At 39.9% G+C, this 24,344-nt stretch overlaps 1 protein-coding gene across 1 annotated transcript; it reads right to left on the minus strand.

The window, feature by feature from the left end:
- On the minus strand, nt 1–24,211 carry LOC134750394 (TBC1 domain family member whacked). Its single transcript, XM_063685564.1, has 7 exons — nt 23,571–24,211; nt 7,941–8,062; nt 5,493–5,685; nt 3,005–3,188; nt 2,336–2,530; nt 1,767–1,999; nt 1–830 (listed from the first exon to the last, which is right to left on the minus strand). Exons 1-7 carry the CDS (start codon nt 23,705–23,707, stop codon nt 821–823), a joined length of 1,074 nt encoding a protein of 357 aa, XP_063541634.1. The 5' UTR covers nt 23,708–24,211; the 3' UTR covers nt 1–820.
- Nucleotides 24,212–24,344: the final 133 nt, after the last annotated feature.

The following is a 24,344-nucleotide window of genomic DNA, read 5'->3' on the forward strand; positions in this document are numbered from 1 at the left end:
AATAACAAAAAATAGTCTGTTTTATTTTTTAACCATGACGTACTGCCACTGCCCATAGAAAAAAGTATGGAACACTGATTTGTTCCTTGCATAGAAAAAGTATGGCGTGATATACTCTGCGTGATAAACCCACTGTCAGTAGAAATGGCGCGAAATTCAAATTTTCTATGGGAGAACCCTTCGCGCCTACATTTTTTAAATTTGCCGCCTTTTACTACTGACGAAAATGGCTTGCCAAACTATACTGTATATTTCATGTAGTTAAAAAGGAACTATAGATTTTTTATTAATATTAATATATAGGTATTCGTTTTAAAGGTAGGTATCCTATTTTAAATACATATCACAATGCTAATTTTTGCATTTTAAAGTATGTTTGTCTTCACCACAGAGACATTTATTTTCTTTATTACTTAAAAGTTTCTACACAACGACGAGAATACCGATCTTGGTTAACTTTAATTAAAAATTATATAAAACGAATACTGAACAAAATATAGCTTTTATGAGCAATACAAAGTTTACTTCAATTTTATTGCACACGCATTCCTTCATTATTATGTCACAAACACCAAAAAATTCGAGAAAATGTTAGCGTATTCCACACTATAGTTTTGCCGGAAATAACGCGTTAAAAACGTTAACGTGAAAAGTAACTGAAATAACATACCGTTATCCGAAAGCACTCAGTCACAACACTATCACTATCATAGACTAAATAGTTCGCATTCCGCGTCAGGTGCACCGTGGTAGCTCATAGAGTGTTGAATATGTCCCGCGCGTTATTCTTGGAATAACGCCTGTAGGAACAGTCGCTGAATCAGCTGCCACTGTAACGGAAAGATAAATTGTACAAAGGGTAAAAGCTCCTTGAATCTCCAATACATTGAATACCGAACAAAACTGACTTCACAAAGTGTAAAAAAAATTGTATGGTTTTTTTTTTTTTTATTGATAATGGTAAACAAACAGCGAAAGATGACACATATAGATAATTACACTTAAATACATACATAAGCCAAAACAGTTTCCACTACTGAAATTAGATAATTATGCATTCATTAGCATTTCATTTTCATTAGCAGTTATAATCAAATAATGCTTTTCGAGTGCAAATGCACAAGGTACTATAATAAATGCCGATTTCACTACAGGTGGGTTATTATACTTATTATATTTGAAGGTTTCTGGATTTGTTCATGATCGTTTAGAAATTCCCAAATAAGTTTCTAGATCAATGCTGTCGTCTTCGGTAAATTGGGGAACATATATAAAAAACCGGACAAGTGCGAGTCGGACTCGCCCACCGAGGGTTCCGAAGAAATGTAACTAATCTTTTTTTTACAAATGTATAGCATTCAGATTTTTCTCTGTACTTGTAGTGTAAGACGATATTACTTGCCAAATTTCATACTTCTAGGACCTAGATCAACGGACAGTACCCTATAGTTTTGATTCACTTGAGTGTCGAAAATTCGAAATAAAGGTTTTTTGCGGCATAAACGGCCGTATCTTTTTTTTTACGTTTACTTAGAAATTTAATTTTTTCACAGCGTCAAGGGACTGTATACTTGAGTATATGGTTTAATTTCAACTCGATTCCTCCATGCGTTCCCGAGATAAAGGGTCTTGACAGACAGACGGACCACAAAGTGATCCTATAAGAGTTCCGTTTTGTCCTTTTGATGTACGGAACCCTAAAAAGATCCCAACGATCACTAATGAATGCAATAAAGAATCTGAACTTGAACAAACTTTATACTAACCTCCTATTAGACAGCGCCCGCCGGCGCGCAGTCTGCCTCTGGTGCTCAAACTCAAAGTCCTCCTCCGTCAGCCCCAACCGCTGCATGTGGTACATCAGGTACTCCTCGGCCAGGATGCTCTCCGGCGGGTGGCGGAGCACCTCCAGCGTCTCGCAGAGGCCGGCGGCGCGCTTGCGGACTTTGGCTGGGCCGAGCGCGCCTGCTAGGATCACTAAGGCCGCCTTGAAAAGAACCTGGAAAAAGTTTAAAAAAAAGATTAAATTTACATTAAAACTAACTTAGCTTCAAACTTTGATAGACTTACTAAGCATTTATAAACAGGACAGGAAAAAATGTAGCAATTATCAAGTTGACGGAAATTAAAGGTGTTTGAAACCTTCCCTCACTGTTCTAATCTAAGATAAAATTATAATGAGTTTGTATTGTAATCCTGGTCAAGTGTTCACGGCTCGTGGTGATTTACTGGCATAACAAATACTCAAACTAAAGTTAACTAAACTGTGTTATCCTGGTCACGCGGCACCAATTTGTAACTCCCTCTATGCCTTAAATACTTTTATTGGCCTTACCTTAACACCCTCACATAGAAAGCAGTCCCAGACACGCAGAAGGCTGTCCCAAGGCAACGTGCGTGTCAGGGCACATAGGAACCATTCTGTAGCGTACAGGACGGGTTCTACTTTGTGCTTGACGAGGTGGCGATGGACGGCGGGGGCCGTGCGGCGGAGGAGCGCGTGGAGGATGTCGCCATCTCGTTGTAATACCTAAAAAAATTGTTAGCATAAAGATTACTATTTTTAATAAAAAAAGAGTAGGCAATCATGAGAGTAAAGTAGCTGATCCGATATACCTGTTACATTAGTATATTCTTGTCTTAGCATTTAGTACGTATTTCAGTAGGTAGACGAATGAAGTGTTTAACTGATATGTTCACCTCTAGCCTGAGAGTGGGAAGATCTAATTATCAACTCTCTAATTTCCAAGATACTGCTACAAATTCTGACTCAAATATCGGTCCATATTTCCTCTTACACAGCCACAACTTACAAGAAACTCTTTTTATAGCGGAAGGAGGTTGTTTAAATCATTGGCCAAGAGGTACAAGAGTTATAACCGCGAACCACTTGGTTGATCTATTTGCCTCTATCGTTCGAATATATGTAGGTATACATAATATAATGAAGTTTCGATTTTCGATGATGATGATGATGATGATGATGATGATGATGAATACCAACCTCTAAACCAGGGTTATAATAACCGCTGAGATATTTGTCGCTGATGCTCACGAGGCACCAGAAGGCCTGGACCGCGGGCATGTGCATGAGCAGGAATGCCGCCACGGGCGCCTGCGCCTGGAAGTAGCCGACCTTCGGGTTGAACACGGAATACGCCTTTAGCACCGAGAAGAGCTCTTGTTGCCTGAAAGGAAAAAATAATGTTTTAATGTTTATTTGTTTATTATAAGTTGAGCAATTTTCAATTCCACCCGATCGCGCGGCAAATACTACTAAAATTAGCGCATAACTTTTTTTCGAATGTTGGACCTACTGTTCAGACATTTTCTTTTTTTGTACAGGGCGCTCCATAAATAAAACTGTAAAAACTATCTTGCAAGTAGACATCAAATGAATTAAAGGTTCTTTCGATTCTGCTCTTGACTGACTGCGGAGAAGCGTCGTAATAAACAGAACAGTTTATGCAACTCAATATTTATAGGTGGTTATGTATCTCGCATTCATCTTAAAAGCAAGTTGAGCAATGAACACTCAATCACTTCACAAAGTCAAACCCAAATACACTCCTGTGTGAGTTAATAGGATAGGTCAAGTTTCAATGGGGATGTATTTATTGTGAATAAACATAAAATACCTATATAATATACATATAATGGGGGCTAGGTCGGCGCCATGGCAGGGTGCTCAATTGGATACTAAAACAATATACTGCATAATAATACTTACTTATGTATCGCAAAGTCCTGAAGGCCTTTGCCGCGGACATCAAAAATCGAAATATCTTATATCTGCCTCTCTATCGCTCTTGCATTGCTATTCGAATCGAACTGTTAAAATATGAGATATGAATAGATGAACGAACTAACAAAGTGGTTCGCGGTATGCCTTCTGAGCAAAGCGTTGCGAAAAAATGGATATAATAAAATAATCAAATTACATATCGCGATTTCGTTGAATTGGGCTGGGAAGTACCCAGTTTTTACTCATTGAGGTATTTACAGGGATATTTCGCGGTTTTGGGCTTGTCAAAGGGCATTCCGTTCCGACCACGGAATTAAATCACGTCTGAAATATTCACGGCCGTGTTGATACAATTGCGATTTGTGAGTCAGCACAGAGCCGGTAAATACCACATGGTTATGTCCCGTCACAATTTAAAATAATGCAATTTATTTATTTATTTTATGGGCATTTTCAGATAAAAGTACAACCATTTACTTTTTTCCGGAAAACCGTTAACTTTTGGGTTATTTCACCTATTTCTATACAGAATCATGAGATTCATGAGATCTATCGATTTAAAAAGTTTACTAGTCAGAAATAAATTTATTTATAAGTATTTATTACTATGTTTATTCCAGATATCTTCATTGTCGCAAAACACAATGCGAGAAAGTTGCTTTTTGTTCTCAATTTGATAGAATAAAATTCATAAACGGCATACTGTTTGTGTTGTATTTAGATTTGGCAACTTTCCTCATACTTTCCAACTATGTTCTATATTATAGGCCAAAATTTCTTATTCACGATCTATTAACAAGTCAAAACTTTTTTCAAAACTTCAAACTAATATCAGCTCAATTCCGTACAGCATAGGACACAAATCGCAAAAAACTAAAAATTTTGATATTACACTAATTTCCTATTGCCAAATGCGCTACGCAACAATTTTGATTGCCAAATTCACACCAAGTATGCATTGCGGAATGCAATCAGTGCAGTACATTAGTCTTATTACTGCAAAATTTAATAATCTTTAGATATTTCTTGCCATCTTATTTTAAACGCTATGCAGATAAAAATAAAGTTGATTTTGCCTGTGCGTCGTAAATGGATTTCAAAGTTTGCGGATTTGATAGCAAAGTTGATACAAATATGTTCAGTACGTGTTTATTAACTTGTAAATCTAAATTTAATGGCACTTTCACAGACACCGGTTATAGTACTTTTACTTCACAGTCTTCACACTCTTCATAGATAGATTCGTACAATTCGTACCATGTATTCTTGTATTTTATGAACGTAAAACAAAAGCATATAGATTTGAATGTAACATTTAAAATGCACCTTGTGGTAAAACCTTTGTCACTTATTATGAGAAATGAGACTGAAACGTAAACGTACCCAAGCCCCTTTTCCCTGATGAAGATCTCATGGTAGGGAAACTGCCTGAGCAGGTCCTTCCTGATGTCGTCCATACATTTAGAGTCGCCGCGCGCCGCTAGCAGGTCTTTGCACTGTGGGTTGCTTTAGGGCGCTACGCTTAGGGACTGCTGCTGGTATACTTGAAGTGGTCATAATCTTACCCCGGTCCTTCTTCCCTGATGAACATCTCATGGTAGGGGATCTGTCTGTGCAGGTCCTTCCTAATGTCGTCCATACATTTCGGGTCGCCGGGATACGCTAGTAGGTCTTTGCACTGTGGGGTGCTATAAGGCGCTACGCTCTGGGACTGCTGCTGGTAAACTTGGAGTGGTTATAATCTTACCCCGGTCCTTCTTCCCTGATGAACATCTCATGGTAGGGGAACTGTCTGTGCAGGTCCTTCCTGATGTCGTCCATACATTTCGGGTCGCCAGGCGACGCTAGCAGGTCCTCGTACTCAGTGGGGTGTTTCTTCATGAGGAGTTCACCGCCGCAGAGGTAGAGCCATGCTCTGGGACGGACGGATGCTGGTATACCTGGAGTACAAATAAGAATTATTTGGGTGGTTTTTTTTTTCTTGTTATTCTATCCCGTTGTCCAGTAGGTACAACAGTTTGTTAGAAGAAATGTTGTATCACGCTCTCCTAACATACTCCTGGCTCATTATCACTACATAGTATAAAAAAAAGTCGCTTTCCGCTGTCTGTCCGTCCGTCTGTCCCTATGTATGCTTATTGCTTAGATCTTTAAAACTACGCAACGGATGTTGATGCGTTTTTTTAAATAGATAAGAGTGATTCAAGAGGAAGGTTTTTTATGTATAATTTGTAAAGGTTTTGTGTAAATTTGTTGAACTACCCGTGCGAAGCCGGGGCGGGTCGCTAGTAAAAACCAATACAATTCTGATATTGACGAATTACCTAACTTAAATACATAAAATATAACGAGTTTGCGTTTGATTTCATACTTTTCCTTATACTGACGACAAATGTTATAAAAACTTTCTATTGCCAAGGCACAAAGTGGAACGAAGAAATTTCAAATACTTAACTACAAAAACCGTTGAATGGCTTCCTTAGGAGAATTTAACGTCTCAAAGGTATCGATTAAACGGGACGTGAAATAAACGATGCCCTAATATATGTATATCATTACATCATTGGTTTATCGTTAGAATATATTTTTTTACATTTTAATTTACGAAAATATTCAGCATTTATTCGTTTTAGCACTTCAATGTGGTAAAACTAGAATGTAATATAAAGTACTTAATATTTAAACGTAACGTATTTGGCTAAAACTTCAATAGGTTACTTACAAGTCTTACAACCTATTCATCCCGAGAATATACCTTGAGGTTGTAAAATGGGGGATAAAATTATAGAGGGGCATATAGCCTATCGCTATCGACTTCTACGCGGGCGAAATCGCGGGTAAAGGCTAGTTATTATAATAATATATTTGACCTCGGATGTACAGGACGTACCTAATATAGTATCGCCAGTTTCGCTAAGGAATTTTCTTCAATCATCATATCCGGATAACTCCAGTCGATTCAAGGATTCAAGGTAACCGCAATACGCAATAGGCAACTATACTTGTATTTTTAGGGTTCCGTACCCAAAGGGTAAAAACGGGACCCTATTACTAAGACTCCGCTGTCCGTCTGTCACCAAGCTGTATCTCATGAACCGTGATAGCTAGACAGTTGAAATTTTCACAGATGATGTATTTCTGTTGCCGCTATAACAACAAATACTAAAATGTACGGAACCCTCGGTGCGCGATTCCGACTCGCACTTGGCCGGTTTTTTTATAACATAAACAAATAAAATTACAGATTCATAATAGTTAGCTGTGGGAATAGTAAATAAGTAACATGGCGATCTGAAAATATTTCCTAGAATATACTTAGAACACCACGAAGACATATGTAAGCAATTAATGTAGAATCTTAGTTAATTTTCACTGATGTATCTAGAGGTAACAAATAATTGACACACATTGTTAAAATTGAAGTTGGACAGACATTGAAGTTTTATTGACCTACCTAAAGTGGCCCACTGATTACCAGTCCGCCGGACGATATCAGCCTGTCAGTTAATCGCAAAAGTCCACACACTAACAGTTCTCGGTCAAGTTTCGGTCCGACGAATAACACGAACTGATAGTGTGTGGCGTGTGGCCGCTTGATAATTCCGGTCAGCGCCGACAGATATCGGCCGGACAGTCCGTGGTCTTCGGGCGAAAACTGACGACTCTCAACTGCTAGTGAGAAGTCGACGAGGTGGCAGCAAGCCATTGCCCGTAGGCAATAATCGCTTATGTGTGTGAACGTTAAGGGGCCCGCTGGCCCCACTGACTATCAGTCCACCGGACGATATCGGCCTGTCAGTTAGAACAAAAATTTGACAGTTCCGAACAACTGACAGGCCGATATCGTCCGGCGGACTGATAGTCAGTGGGTCCCTTTATGGGTCTAGGATGACAGGCCGCCCGATAAGAGCATCAGATACTGCAGGCGGACTAGTAATCAGTGGGCCCCTTTAGTGTTCCATCGATATCTCTCTTGTCAATTTAATTTCTAAATAGATATTTTCTTCTGTTTTTTTTTTAAGGGCTTATTTTCCAAATCATTAAAGGTTCGAATATTGTTAATTGCACTTTTATCGTAAGTATATCGTTTCATGCGTCACTCTCAGACCTATAGTGCTACATATGTGTTTCTGAAAGCCACGGTCACTATAAAAGCACGACCATCATATTCATGTGATAATGTGACATGTCTCACCTTTTCTGCATCTCTCCCGCACTTTCTTGTAGTTCTTGCTCATGAAGGCCTCCCACTTGTTGAGCATGCGCAGCCATTTCTGCTCGCGTTTTAGTATTGTGCTCGGAGACACTGTCCTTTTGCTGTAACAAAGAAAACACTTCATTTAGCTGCATAAAGCATAAAGATATATTTTCACTAGACTTATATTGACCGAGACCGTGATTACCTTTTGTATTATAAGTCTAGTGAAACTAACCGTGAATCATTCAAAACTGTATGTTATATTTTATTATTATCGTTATGTACATCAGAAGTTGCTAAGCGGGCGAGATGTTCAAAATTACCTTGACACGCTCTTATTCTCTCAATAAAGTCGCGTCAAGATAATTTTGGACACCTGGCCCGCTTAGCAACTTCTGCTGTTGACTGTACAGGCTGCAGTAGAATACGATGCTTAGAAGGCGATGCCATCAACATCTGAACACAACTTTGTTGTTACAAATAACAGTGTGTGCAGATCATTATGGCCACCTGGCACGCTCAGCCATTTCTGCTGCCGACTGTACAAGTCATTTAAAATGACAAATCATTATATGATAGTGCCAATAATCGGGGGCAGTCGCAGATTCAATTCAAAGCTGCGTATTAAATATGGAATGTATTAACTACTGTATACGTATAAGGTTAAAATTCTTTAAATCTATTAAAAAGCGCTACTCGAGAGTTCGTTACTACTTTTACGGATGGAGATGATCATCCAGAAAGATGTCTTTCGACAGCGACGTCCTAAGATAACATCAAAGTTGTGTGGTTAAAAATAGACAGAATAATACTGTGTGGAACGAACTTTAACAGAAAACTGCCTATTACAAGCTTTGTAGATTGTAGTCATCTTAAAAAACCGGACTAGTGCGAGTCAGACTCGCCCAGCGAGGGTTCCGTACTTTTTAGTATTTGTTGTTATAGCGGCAACAGAAATACATAATCTGTGAAAATTTCAACTGTCTAGCTATCACGGTTCATGAGATACAGCCTGGTGACAGACAGACTGACAGTGGAGTCTTAGTGAGTCCCGTTTTTACCTACTGGGTGAGGAACCATAAAAACCTAAGTCACAAGTAAAGTCACAAATATTAAACATCCGTTCGTCCGTCGGCGTCATAACTGTCATAATGTGAATTGACGCACTGAAGGTAAATGTAGACGCATATTCAGTGCAAACATATATGAGTAAGGTACGCATTCTTATTCTTACGTAAGTTGTCACGTTACTCCCTCCTCCACGTATATTGGAGGAGTGAGTAACGGAGCTGGGAGTGAGGAGGTAGAAAGGAAAGGATAGATATAACAGGGGTAGGTTCTTTATTTATCGGCTTTTGTCTAAATATGACACGCTAACAGATGGTTTTATTACAAAAAGAATAAATACGATTATAGTCGCGCTAGTAGCACGCGCAAGGCAGGAGCACGCACACGGATAGGCGCGCTGATAGCACGCGCAAGGTGAGGCGCGCTGGCAGCACGCGCACAGTAAGGCGCGCAGATAGCACGCGCAAAAGTAAGGCGCGCCGATAGCACGCGCAAAGGTAAGGCGCGCAGATAGCACGCGCAAAGGTAAGGCGCGCAGATAGCACGCGCAAAGGTGAGGCGCGCTGGCAGCACGCGCACAGTAAGGCGCAGATAGCACGCGCAAGGTAAGCCGTGCAGATAGCACGCGCAAAGGTGAGGCGCGCTGGCAGCACGCGCACAGTAAGGCGCGCTGGTAGCACGCGCACGGTAAGGCGCGCAGATAGCACGCGCAAGGTGAGGCGCGCTGGTAGCGCGCGCACGGTAAGGCGCACTGATAGCGCGCGCACGGTAAGGCGCGCTGGGTAAGGCGCGCTGATAGCACGCTCTTCGAAGAGGCGAGGCGCGGTGACAGCACGCGCCTGTTGAGGCGAGGCGCGCCGATAGCGGGCGAGGCGCGGTGACAGCACGCGCCTGTTGAGGCGAGGCGCGCCGATAGCGCGCGCCTAGGAGACGAGGCGCTCCGTTAGAGCAACCGCAAAGCACCACCGGACTTGGGCGCGTGCAGAGAGAGCGCCAGACTTGGCCAGGAACACAGGTACTTTTTAAGGAGCGCGAGCGAGGGTTTCTTGATGGTGCGGGGCCTGGCTTGGCCCCGCACGGACCCTTATAACTGACGTTCCTTTGTTGGGAACTAGAAGCAAACTCAATTCAGATGTCCGCTGGGCCGCTTATATAGCTAGCGATAACATTTTCTAGAATTAATCTTTACCTTATAATTATTTTTGAAAATATTTGAAAATATTTGTTCACCAGTAACAATTTTTAGATAAAATTTAGAACAAACTACTTGAAAACTATACGACCTAAACTTCATGCTAAAGAATTTAGAGTAAATTAATAGTTTGACGGATTATGTCGAAACAAAGAAACAAATATGTCAAGGAAAATTTATAGTGAATTTTAGGTCGATTAGCTTCGAAATTATTATAAAAACATGAAGTGATTAGAAAAACAGCAAGGTAAGTAACCGGACGGGTCAGGGCCGTATTAGGGTAGAAGGAGTTTAGGGAGAATTTAGAAATGGTAGCCAGAAAGTAAACATTTTAAATCAAAAGTTTCAGGGAGTAATTTGGAAGACGAGAATCAGACAGGAAGAGAAGGCAAAAGCGTTAAGGAATTATAGCCGATTGGAGAATCCGGAGGATCAGCCCGTCGGAGTAAGGACTGGGAGTTAGGACCCAGGTATGAGATGCTACATTACCCCAAAAACCACGGAAAAAAAAACTTTGTCGTAATCTTAAACGGAAAAGTTTTTTTTTTGTGAAGAGTTAAGTTTTAGGGGAAAGTAAAGGAAGTAAGTAGTTAAGTAAGCAGGTAAGTAAGTAAGTAAGTAGGTAGGTAAGTCAGTAAGTCATAAGAAAGAAAGAGCAAGCTCGTTAATGGGGATGAATAAATGGAATGAGAGGATGAGTGATATAATGGAGAAGAAGATGAATAGATCGAGGAACTTCCCTGCACTCATACATCGCCTGTCATAATCACGCATTCATAAGTCTCTGGCAAAGGAAGGGGATGTGGTTCACGCTCTATGACGCACACTCCTAAGAAGTCCTCGCTATGACCTGAGGCTTCTTTATAGAAGGGAGTAGTCAGCCGCTCCACTGGAAAAGATAATAAGATAATAATGAACGACCTAAGGCTTATTTTAAGGGAGTAGTCAGCCGCTCCGCGAAGATAAGTTTATGTACAAGTTCTAGTCGGTTTAGAGCCGACGAGAATAGAGAGTAGGGGTAGAGCCTACTTAGGTTGTGGTAGGGGTAGACCTACCACAGTAGAGTAAAAAAGAAGAGTGTTTGACCATAAGGCTTATTTTTTTCTTCAGAGTTGGACTACCGCTCTGCAGGGTGAAGAAAAGAAAAAGAAGGGCACCTGGCTTATTAAGCCACCCGAGAATATGAAGAAATATTTACAGATGAGACACTCACTCAAAATGAAAGAAATGGAAAATGGCAGTTAATGAAAAATGAAAACGAGCTTTGAAGAAGAAAAAAAAGGGAGGACGAGGACGGGCTGAGCTGAAAAGTAAAAGAAGTACAATTATTATAAAGTTAAAGACCTATGAAAAATACATATTTAGCAATAAAAGCGATTTAAAAAAAAGTAGCTACTAGTCTAATTTAGCTGATAACCTAAAAGACGTGCCGTATTGAATAAGGAAATAGAAAATTAAACAGAAAGAGGCCGAAAAGTTATTTAAGATTTAAAGACAAGGATGCTGTCTATAATTTAGAATTTAGTGGATTAAGAAAGCCGGTAAATTTTAAAGTTGGGCGCCAAAACTGTCACGTTACTCCCTCCTCCACGTATATTGGAGGAGTGAGTAACGGAGCTGGGAGTGAGGAGGTAGAAAGGAAAGGATAGATATAACAGGGGTAGGTTCTTTATTTATCGGCTTTTGTCTAAATATGACACGCTAACAGATGGTTTTATTACAAAAAGAATAAATACGATTATAGTCGCGCTAGTAGCACGCGCAAGGCAGGAGCACGCACACGGATAGGCGCGCTGATAGCACGCGCAAGGTGAGGCGCGCTGGTAGCACGCGCACAGTAAGGCGCGCAGATAGCACGCGCAAAAGAAGGCGCGCCGATAGCACGCGCAAAGGTAAGGCGCGCAGATAGCACGCGCAAAGGTAAGGCGCGCAGATAGCACGCGCAAAGGTGAGGCGCGCTGGCAGCACGCGCACAGTAAGGCGCAGATAGCACGCGCAAGGTAAGCCGTGCAGATAGCACGCGCAAAGGTGAGGCGCGCTGGCAGCACGCGCACAGTAAGGCGCGCAGATAGCACGCGCAAGGTGAGGCGCGCTGGTAGCGCGCGCACGGTAAGGCGCACTGATAGCGCGCGCACGGTAAGGCGCGCTGGGTAAGGCGCGCTGATAGCACGCTCTTCGAAGAGGCGAGGCGCGGTGACAGCACGCGCCTGTTGAGGCGAGGCGCGCCGATAGCGGGCGAGGCGCGGTGACAGCACGCGCCTGTTGAGGCGAGGCGCGCCGATAGCGCGCGCCTAGGAGACGAGGCGCTCCGTTAGAGCAACCGCAAAGCACCACCGGACTTGGGCGCGTGCAGAGAGAGCGCCAGACTTGGCCAGGAACACAGGTACTTTTTAAGGAGCGCGAGCGAGGGTTTCTTGATGGTGCGGGGCCTGGCTTGGCCCCGCACGGACCCTTATAACTGACGTTCCTTTGTTGGGAACTAGAAGCAAACTCAATTCAGATGTCCGCTGGGCCGCTTATATAGCTAGCGATAACATTTTCTAGAATTAATCTTTACCTTATAATTATTTTTGAAAATATTTGAAAATATTTGTTCACCAGTAACAATTTTTAGATTAAATTTAGAACAAACTACTTGAAAACTATACGACCTAAACTTCATGCTAAAGAATTTAGAGTAAATTAATAGTTTGACGGATTATGTCGAAACAAAGAAACAAATATGTCAAGGAAAATTTATAGTGAATTTTAGGTCGATTAGCTTCGAAATTATTATAAAAACATGAAGTGATTAGAAAAACAGCAAGGTAAGTAACCGGACGGGTCAGGGCCGTATTAGGGTAGAAGGAGTTTAGGGAGAATTTAGAAATGGTAGCCAGAAAGTAAACATTTTAAATCAAAAGTTTCAGGGAGTAATTTGGAAGACGAGAATCAGACAGGAAGAGAAGGCAAAAGCGTTAAGGAATTATAGCCGATTGGAGAATCCGGAGGATCAGCCCGTGGGAGTAAGGACTGGGAGTTAGGACCCAGGTATGAGATGCTACAAAGTAAAGCACAGTAAACACTATCGTTATTTAACCCTTTTACCATTTGACATTCCTTTCTAGTTATTCGATTTTGAACCGTAGTTCTTATTGTAGAGATGCGTTTTTGTTTCAAGTATGACGGCAAGTATGTTGCCGCTACGAACAGGGTAATAGCAATAATGAATTGAAACAGGTTTTTGAATAGTGCTCAAGCTGGCTGGTCAAAACTATCAGCTGGGTGGCAGTCTACCAAATTGTTAGTTCGATTAAGTATCTACGGAATTGCAAGCATTAAATTGATGAAGCAGTGGCGGGGCGACGAACATATGCCGCGGCCGTCTGTAGACCTCAATAGACAGACAAATAAAAGTAAACTATACAAGAATATAAGTATAAAGTATACAAGTCTGTCTCGGAAGTATCCTTATGGGGCTAACCTTGGGTCTGAGGTCGGCAAACCCATTACTCAGTGAGAATTGCACTGGGAATTAGAGAGACCGGAACTAGGACCGCCCAAAGAGTCCAACCGGGGAGAGTAGAACAGTAGATTGTGAGTAGAAACGCGCTGAATAGACAGAAATAAAAGTAAAGTATAAGTCTGTATAAGGAAGTATCTTTATGGGGCTAACCTTGGGCCTGAGGTCGGCAAACTCATTACTCAGTGAGAATTGCAGTACGAATTAGAAACGCGCGGAACTAATGGCGTATTGATTACGCATTGCCAGCGGTATGTGCAAATTGGTCACACTGTTCAATGTTAAACTGTATCTGATCGAGTTTAAAAAATATTGCAATAATAACGTAAAGCACGGGATAAATAGCGATAGCGACTTCGTCCTTATTCAGATTTCCTTCTAAGGCGGTTATCAACTTATCACACTGGATGCGATTCGTACGTCGCTCCGATGTGTGAACAAGACAACGCTATAAGCGTATTATAGCGACATACCTCTCGAACATCGGAGCGACGTGCATATCGCATCCAGTGTGATAACCGCCTAAATAACCTGTGTAGGAAAATCTTCCATTTGCCTCTCTAAGGCTCTTGCACATTTGAGCGATAGAGGTAAATCGACGAAGAACGCACTGGTTCGTGTTCGTGGCACCTTTACCCCCGCATAACAAAGCGGGCAACGGGCATGCAACGCAAGCGATGTGACATATGACATATAATTCCATACATTTGATACATTATAACCAGAATGTACACACGCGTGTCTACGCAGAGCCGGAGCGGTGTGCTACCCACGTAATTAGGTCTTCGTCCGTATTTTAAAGACGGTGGCCTAAATTTCCTACTTGGTGTCTCGTTACAGGTATTTTTATACTTACTAGGAAAGTAATCTTTTTTAATTCTGTTGTTATCAAAATAACGATTTCATTTTTATATTTCGTGCTCCAAATTTACACTTTTGGTATGCATTGTAAATAGGGCAAAAAATGTATGTTTCATCCTACTGTGTAAAAACAACTCCAACTGTCTACTAAATACCGGAACCACTTGAGAAAATGCAGGACCTTGTGACCCACACGTTCAGCTAACGTTGAGTAACGTGAAGGAAGTAGGCGCACAATGAATTTCAACCAGATTATCTCTAAACACTGATTTAAACTTTCACAATTTCTACACATTATTAAATTCAGATTATCTCTAAGTACAAGTATTATTATATAAAGGAACTAGATGTTGCCCGCGACTTCGTACGCGTGGATTTGTATGTTGGTGGTTATATATTTTACATGAGTATGGAACATTATGCAGCAAAAGATATCAGTAGGGATAGTTAATCATTTGTTAATAATGAGGGCTATCGTTTTTTTGCTCACCAGTTGGCGCCTCTGTTAATGGTGGTCCAAAAGACTAAAGAACAGCTGTCAGTCATTGAAGTGACAAGTGACATTTGACATTTCGAACTTTGCGAAGACCACCATCTACACTAGCGCCCCTAGCGGCGAATTCATACGCGTTAGCCCTCATTATACAACGCATGAAATTTGTCTTAGGAGTGAGTGTCTGAGGATCTATGCGGGCTCGAGTAATCGTAGAAAATACGTACATAAAAAAAACAGAGGTCCATACGAATTGTGAACCTCCTTTTACCTTTCATTTAAAAATACTAATGATCCCTTTATACTGCACATTCAGGTATTATATGGCAAAAATGACCCTATAACAACTTCATTAGTCTTTAAGGGGGCGATGAGACTTTATTGTAGGCTTGTGTAGTACATGTACTAAAATCAAAAAGACACGATTCCCTCCACTGTACTAGACCGAACTATTCCCTAATGATTCTGCTCTTAGTACGTTTTAGTACACTACACGCGAACGAAACAGAATGGGAGCGAGGACCGAGGAGTGACAATGACAGCAAAGCGATCCGAGTGATCCGACTCATCCGACCGAACTAAAACTTACGTCGACTCTCTCCGTGTACTACTGTACTAAAAGACCGAACTAGTACAGTTGTGAGATTGTACTAGTTGGGAGCGATCTTTTCAGTGAACGAGCATGCACAACTCAACTTTATTGAATCGTGTATTTTCTTGACCGGTAAAGGGTTAGTAAAGGCAGCCTCATATAACTGAATGAAACGTGCTCTTTAGACTCTTGACTCGTTCCCTAGTGTCAGCACACTAGACCTAGGTCACCTAGTATAGGCTGTTTAGCGAGTAGGCCGAGTTATATCATCGAAAAGCGGCTCTCCGTGACCCTTCGGTCGTTCACACGCCCCGCTGAATGCTAACTACTTAGCATCATGATGTTAGCTTTACTGGCGTGTATGTGTATCTACATGTAAGTACATTTTGTAATAAGGTCCACCGATGTACAGTTAAGAGTGTAGCAGTTTGTACCAAACTGCCAGACTTCGATTTCATTTCTTTTGATATACGTTAGGGAGGTTTAAAATAACAGACACGTATCACACGTATTTTTTTAGCTGCCCAATCTCAACCTAATGTAAGAAATAAATATTTATTTTATTTCATTCAAACATAATCAAATCATACAAAAAGGTAATCCGCCACATGCTTCGTCAAAACACAAATAAATTAATATATAAGATATTAATATTAATTTGTAAAAAATTGTCCTCCAAAGTACTGAAAAGTGACTAAACCATACTTCACAAAAACACACTTCCACACACACACACTTCTGAAATCTGAAACCCTAGTGTAAATTTCATCCTACACAAAATAACACTATCGAATGAAATGTGTACACACTTTGGACATTTAATTAGTTTTTTTTATCATGCGAAACTTTATACGGTTCAATCTTTGAAGGGTGATTTTTAGGGTTCCGTACCCAAAGGGTAAAACGGGACCATATTACTAAGACTCCGCTGTCCGTCTGTCTGTCACCAGGCTGTATCTCATGAACCGTGATAGCTAAACAGTTGAAATTTTATTTCTGGTGCCGCTAAAACAACGGAACACTCGGTGGGCGAGTCGGACTCGCACTTGGCCGGTTTTTTTATTTATTTATATGCAAAACTACAATCGATGGACTCTACGCTCCGTTGCTATGCTATTTAATGCACAATTAACGTATTCCTATATCGTATGCAGGTTTCACAAGGGATTGATTGTTACAGCGATACAAAAATTAACATATCGACTATGCATATGCAAGTTTAGATCGGCCGATAACACATTACGATAACTACATATTTTACGATACAAGTAACATTGCATATTGAAGCAAAAAATTACATAGTTTGAGCAATAGACAAACATTATTGGGACACATAATGTAATGTAGTAAAAAAAAAGTATTCGACAGCTGAAGTAGAGGAGAAATGATGGCGCTGTGCGGCCCTTTACATTATGCAGTAATTAGATTGTGAAGCACTAGTGATAGTAGTGACACGTAGTCAGGGGGGTGTCACTACGCAGTTTAGGTACATTTGGCCGGCGTGCCTCCCGGGCAGGCGTATGGCAGTGGGCTGCCGCTCGGCTCGCACGATAGTCGTGTCACGTGGCGCTCGTGCAAAATTGAAAACACACGAAGGCTTCGAAACCTAAATCTCGATCTAATCCGTATAGAAAATTAAGAAGAGATTTTCAAATTTATTATGACGTTTAAAATAATACTTCCACACTCTATGTTATCAAACACGGTGCAGACTTGCAGTTTGTAGAAACAAATAAACGTTCCAAAAATGTTTTCTTTTTTTTTTATTTACACAAAAACAAACCAAACTTGTATTCATTTTTTTTTCTTTAGATTCTTACGTAATATAGGGGGTAGGGGTAGGGTTGCCAACATTTTTGAGTGAAATACAGTATTTTTCCAAAATTACATATAAAATAAAATCCTCCCGGAGGGCGTCGGCCTAATCTTGTTTTTTCTTACATGGGGTGAGTGGGGGTCAAAAACTGGCAAAATTCGTCTTACGTAATAAATTAATAGCGCCCTACAATATTTTACACTACGCGTCTTAGTTTTCAGGCAAATGTGAAATCATAAATGAATCAATTATGTAATTCAAAAGAGCCTGTATGAAAAGCATAGTGAGGTATTTTACGACTCAACTAGGTAATCAAATTGTGAATCATGTTAGCGATTTCAAATTAAACTAATTTGGTTAATATTTTAGCGATTTATAAACGAGTGTAAAAATCACTCTTAAGGTTATAACATACGGTTCATTTAAAAATGGCCGTTGTACTAATTAGATACAGAGCTTTATACAGAGCAATTGCCAGTGATAACGTGGTTTGGCAATGAGTTCGTTCCAAGCGAAATTAAACCTTATAGTGTGAAGACACGACTGATGTTTGAGTGTGTGGAAAATATGTAATTTTACAATTTGATATAAATACAGATTTTGTATTAATTGCAGCCTTATAGTTACAGCTGAGTGAAAGCGTAAGATATGCTTCTGAAACGAAACTAAACAAAGATTGTGAATAAGAGAAAATAACGTGCTAGCTTGACTTGATTTGTGGGTTGATCCGAAAGTAGGTATTTGAACATTTAATTAGTACATAAGCACAAGCCGTGGAGGCGTCCTGAAACCTGAATGGGTTAAAGAAGAATTATATTCATATTCATTTTATTCACAAAATCATTCTCACATTGGGACATTTGATTGGGACAGTTGAATGGCTGTTATTAAACCATCACGATTGCTAATACAGTACTTTAAGGGCGAACCCATGCCAATAGACCTAGAAAGTACTTGTTTGTCTCAAAAAGTTGATCGATCAGCTGACGACAGGTACTGTATCTACTGTATAAACGTAACCTGGCCAACAAACTTCAGACTGTAACTTATTGTGAGTCGAGTTGACGAAGTTTCAACATGTCTGTAGAAGCTGAATTCTACCTGGTACGGTATTAATGAGAGCTGTATAAATGTATGTTACATCTATTTACGAAAGTGCACTATTCTTCATTGGTCCTTTTTGCAGTTTTCGTGGTCACATGTGCGGTTTGATGGTAGCAGTGCACAGTGCCACGTTTCGCAACTTTTCTTATTCAGTGATCTAGACATTCTAGACACATTAGGTTTAGCCTGCACGACACGTCAATCTCTATTAACTTTTGACTAAATAATTATGTTATAATAGTTGTACATATAATCTGTACATGTGTACAGTCATGTGCAACTATATCTTGCACAAGAAAGCGCGCAAAATATGACACGCTCTTATGCCTCTACAGAAAACGTGTAAAATATTTTTACGCGCTTCGTTGTGTAAGATATTATTTCAGACGAATGTACAGTCAGAAGTCAGCACCCATAGGAGTGAATGAAAGTATACCTACGCGAATATATCTGCGACTACTCGCTATACTATATCCGCTATATTTGATGCTGGCACTACAACACTACACTATCACACAAGGGAAACAATTCGCGTAACCGTGAATAAAATAAGTGAATGCTCAGTAAGGCACTTGGGACCTACTTAAGACAGTATGTGACTGTCTAACAGTGTTGGCCGAACGTTAATTGCAATTAACCATTAACCAGTACAAATTGAACCGTAAACCGTAACGAACGGTTACAGTTTACGGTTCAATTTGCACTGGTTAATGGTTAATTGCATTAACGTTTCGGCCAACACTGCTGTCTAACGACAATCGCACTAATTTCGGAACGTTCTAGGAATGTTGGATTACATAAATAAAGTACTTAACTTCATTTCAGTGAGTTCAGTGACGCTTTTCCGGTATCGGAAATTAGAATGATGTAAAAAAAAAGGAAACGTTAGTCATATAGAATTTAATTTACCGTGAAAATGTGCGAGAATATTAGCACCTGAATAAATAAGTCTGGTATTAGTTTTACTTTTAGCGAATATCGGACTCAGGATAATATCTAAAAGACGCAATATAATATGTAACTAGTTCAGTTTATGTAAATAATTTTAGTCAGTTTGGTCCTTCTTCCTCTAATATGCCTGTTTTGTACTTAAGTTTAGTTTAAGCGTTTCTTGGATAAAGTTTCTTCTATTCTATATTCTATTGGGTAGCCTGATATGTCTTTTGCAGGTTATAGTATAGGCATCTTGAGTTGAGCTAGTAAATAATATTATTTGATTAGAAATACAAATACAATTTTACTGTTTGCATGGTTGAGGGTCACGCACCGAATAATACCTATTTATTTTCCATTCGTTCGGTCCTATTCCTATTGAATAGGTACAATGTAGTATCACGATTGGAAAATTGGCCTTCTGATTGAAGTGCCGTCACGCACGGGGCTCCTGAAGGTCCTATGAATCACAGGATTGTTTTGATGCTCAGGTCATCCATAATGGAGGAAATCAGGGATCTTACTTAAGGAAAGTGCCTGTAACGCAACGCTAGCGGTGTGCCATCTCACATATTATTCTATACAATACAACCGCCTTAAACCGCGCGCTTGAGAGTATTCAAGAGGACAAGGGATAGGTACAAATAGGCGGACATAATACGGCGGCGTTGCCTCCCTCTTTATACATATACCTACAAGTATTATGGATCCCTGGATACCTCTTCACACGTCATTCACAATCGCATGCGATTCAATAAATTTGCCCGGGCCTACCGGGCCTCTAGGACAAATCCGAAACTGAGAGTATTATGAGCAAACTTTAACGGCCTTTTAATTTTGTAGCTTCACATACATAATTTACACTCAATATTATCGAATAGTAAACAAAACAATGAACTGAACAAGCAATAATGATCGGCATTACCTTATTGTATAACACTTATAATTAAGTCCAAGTAGGCACAAGGTAATTAGAAACAAATCGCACGCATTTGTTCACAATTTCTTCGACCGTATAACAGATGTACACTTTCTATTTTCGTAGCTATAGTTATCTCCTACTATTCAATCTAACATAAGTCTTATCACAAAGATTTGTGGTCGAATTTAGGAATTTTATGGAGTGATTAAAAAAAAAGGAATACTTGCATAATGTTTTTTTCATTCTCTGAATATGCAACTCAGTGCCTGCTAATGTTTATTACATCGGTCCAGATAATGACTTGGTGGGTCCTCGTTTTTATTAGGGTTCCGTACACGAAGGGTAAAAACGGGAAAACGGGGTTTTTTAAATTTTTTATTACTAAGACTGCTGTCTGTCTGTCCGTTTGTCACCAGGCTGTATCTCATGAACCGTGATAGCTAGACACTTGAAATCTTCACAGATGATCTATTTCTGTTGCCGCTGTAACAACAAATACTAAAAACAGAATAGAATAAATATTTAAGTGGGGCTCCCATACAACAAACGTGATTTTTATGCCGCTTTTTGCGTAATGGTACGGAACCCTTCGTGCGCGAGTCCGACTCGCACTTGGCCGGTTTTTTTTAAGGTTTCCTATGCATCTCGTGCACTTTGTGATTGATTTTTGATACCATTTATCTTGTGTGCTTGTTAGTATTTATTTATTATATTTAGGCTTGTCAACATTAATCTTGACGTGTCTTTTATTATTTGTTTTATACTGTGTTAGTATTCTTAGAACTGCAATAGTTCATGGCCCCGACGGAAGATCAGCGCTAGCCCAGCCAGGCTAGCACCATGCTGAGTCGGGACCATTTCGTGGCTTATATTATTTATGTTGTGTTTCCTATGTACGTGTTTTCCTCTTTTTTGCCACGAATAAACGCTATCTATCTATCTATCTATCTATTATGGATCCCAAATTATGAGGGACATAAAGTTAAGCCGCGTATTCACTATATATTTTATTTAGAAACACGGTTTCAGAAACAGAAATCCACGTGTTTCTGAAATACAGAAACAGTTGCGGTAAACACTCGTTTATCGCCAAATTGTATCTCAGACCGTCCACACTATATGCGAGTTGAAACATTTTTAATGTAAGAATGGACTAGACAGCTAGACTAGAGGACTACTGGCCGGTTTTTTAATGTAAGAATGGAAAGCATATAAAAATTACGAATAACATAATTCATTAAAAAAAACATGATTTCACTCTTCCAGCTTCATAGTCAAGGTAACTACCAAATTAAAGGCTAACAGGAGGCTGTTAACAAAGCCAATTTAACACCATTTAATAAATAGTTTCAAACACATTACGAGTGGGAAATTGAGAAACATTAGGTTTTCCTCTATTATGTGTATTGTGATACAATTACAGGGTTTCTATTCTACTTTGCTCGGTTGTGTTCATATTTCTTGTGCGTTATGTTTTTTTGCAGTTGAGACATGCTTTGTTAGGTTGGACTGATGTAATATATGACATGTAAGTGAATTGTTTATTGCAAGGTAAAGAAATTAAGTAAATTGGAGATTGTACATTTTTAGCATAATTGGTGTTCAATTTTAGGGTTCCGTACCCAAAGGGTATAAATGGGACCCTATTACTAAGACTCCGCTGTCCGTGTGTCTGTCTGTCACCAGGCTGTATCTCAAGAAATGTGATAACTAGACAGTTGAAATTTTTACAGATGATGTATTTCTGTTGCCGCTATAACAACAAATACTAAACAGTATGGAACCCTCGGTGGGAGAGTCCGACTCGCACTTGTCCGGTTTTTTTTTACAATACATTATTGATAGTTTTTTTATTTGTAAGATCCTATAGTGATCTTTTGCAATAACTCCATAGGATGAGTCATTTGTTTTGCCAGTCTCTGATAGCACAGGTGGCCCCATTATCAATGTGCTATTGGTAATATGATTCCCAGTTTAGTCACACTGGAAATAAGGCAAATCATCAATATAAAAAAAAAACTGGCCAAGTGCGATTCGGAATCGCGCACCGAGGGTTCCGTACTGTTTAGTATTTGTTGTTATAGCGGCAACAGAAATACATCATCTGTAAAAATTTCAACTGTCTAACTATCACGGTTCATGAGATACAGCCTGGTGACAGACAGACAGACGGACAGCAGAGTCTTAGTAATAGGGTCCCGTTTTTACCCTTTGGGTACGGAACCCTAAAAAATATGTTGTCTAAAATACATGCAGGGCATGCATGGAGGCAGAAGAGACAGCTGCCCATGTCATCCTCGAATGTCCAGGGGTGGCAGAATACCGGGCACAATGCCTCGGGGCTTCTTGGAAGAGTTGGGTTGGCAAGAGTACTGCCGGCAACCCATCACGCAAAATAGGCGCAATATATGACGTCGAGTTGCGGAAACCTAGCCCGCAAAAACCTAAAACCTATTCTTACTTTCAAACGAAGTTGCCTAAAATACAAGTAGCGTATCTGAATAGATAAGATGAGCAGAGCATAACTGGGTCAGAGATAATTGATTAATGCCTGATAAGTCCAGAAGGTAAACATATTTAAACAGAAGAAATTATTTGGAGCTTTTTATTTGACAATAGTTCAGATCTAGCAAAACTACTTTAAAATAGTTAATAGTTGTTATTTATTATCTTTCCTGATATGTGACATTTTCAACCAAAAGAGTACTTATTGTCGATTGTCAATAAGGCGCTATTTCCATATAGCGTCAATTTGAAATCAACCTTATCGACAACCGGCAATGTGGTACCTTTTGGTTGAAAACGTCACATATTGTTTACAGGCAGCAATGCATATCTAATAATTTTGCACAAAGAAAGTTTTATTGTTCAAAGACCAAATATGATAAGACAATTTAAAAAGTAAGAAATGAGTATGTAATGGTTTGTATGCAATTTCACTGCTGACCATACACTTTCACATTTATTGTAATTAGAGTGAGTCTGCATGTATTGTTATTCAAATAAAACCAACAATAACACTACAGGTAACTTTTTTTTCAATTATGTACGGGCCATGGCCTTTCTAGTCAAACAGATGTGCATAATACATGCAGTGTTATGACTCACTAGTTATGATTGGTTAAGAATGTAAACATTACTTACGGTTCTGGACTGTATTGAGCACCTCCGAAAAACCCATGCCTGTCAGGCTGGGTGGTCACCGAGGAACATATAGAAGTTGTGTCCGCCTGCTCGCTCCGATCCCCTCCGGCACTTTTAACACTTTTCTGGAGCGACATATCCGAATCTGTCCCAAATCAACTGCACTATCTAGCACCCAGTATCATCACGCACGCTGCGTACACCCGCTTCTACCGACGGTCAAGTGGGCGGACGAATTAATTGCAAAACACGTAACTGTTTCTGGTGTTAACACCCGCTGACGAAACCACAGCAAACACTCGTTTCACATTGACAATACGATAGAGAAAGAACTGAAATCACGTTCACAGCGCGAATTGTTTCGACGCACAACCATAACTGTAGTAAATATGGCAACGATACGTGCTTACGATGAACACAAACCAATATTTTTCTTATCAAATTTCAACAAAGTGTGGGTGGGCCAGAAATATGTGAGGGTACAGATAAAACATAGCCTCCTAGTAGCATACGTCACATTTGCTAGTGTTGTTCCAAATTATTATCTTTTAACGTCGTTATAACCCGTTTATTACCTGATATAACGGTTATTTTTGTAATAAAATTTATTAGACTGGCAACATTTTGCTACAATTATGTTCAAGTTGTTACTAATCACGCTATCTATAAATCTCTGTATATGTACATATATTTAGAAACAAGGGACCGTAATCTATTGTAATAAGGTTGCTTTTTCCTTGTTTCTATTCAACAACATAATAATATTCAATAGTG

The sequence above is a fragment of the Cydia strobilella genome, chromosome 19, assembly GCF_947568885.1.
Source record: "Cydia strobilella chromosome 19, ilCydStro3.1, whole genome shotgun sequence".
Classification (NCBI taxonomy): domain Eukaryota; kingdom Metazoa; phylum Arthropoda; class Insecta; order Lepidoptera; family Tortricidae; genus Cydia; species Cydia strobilella.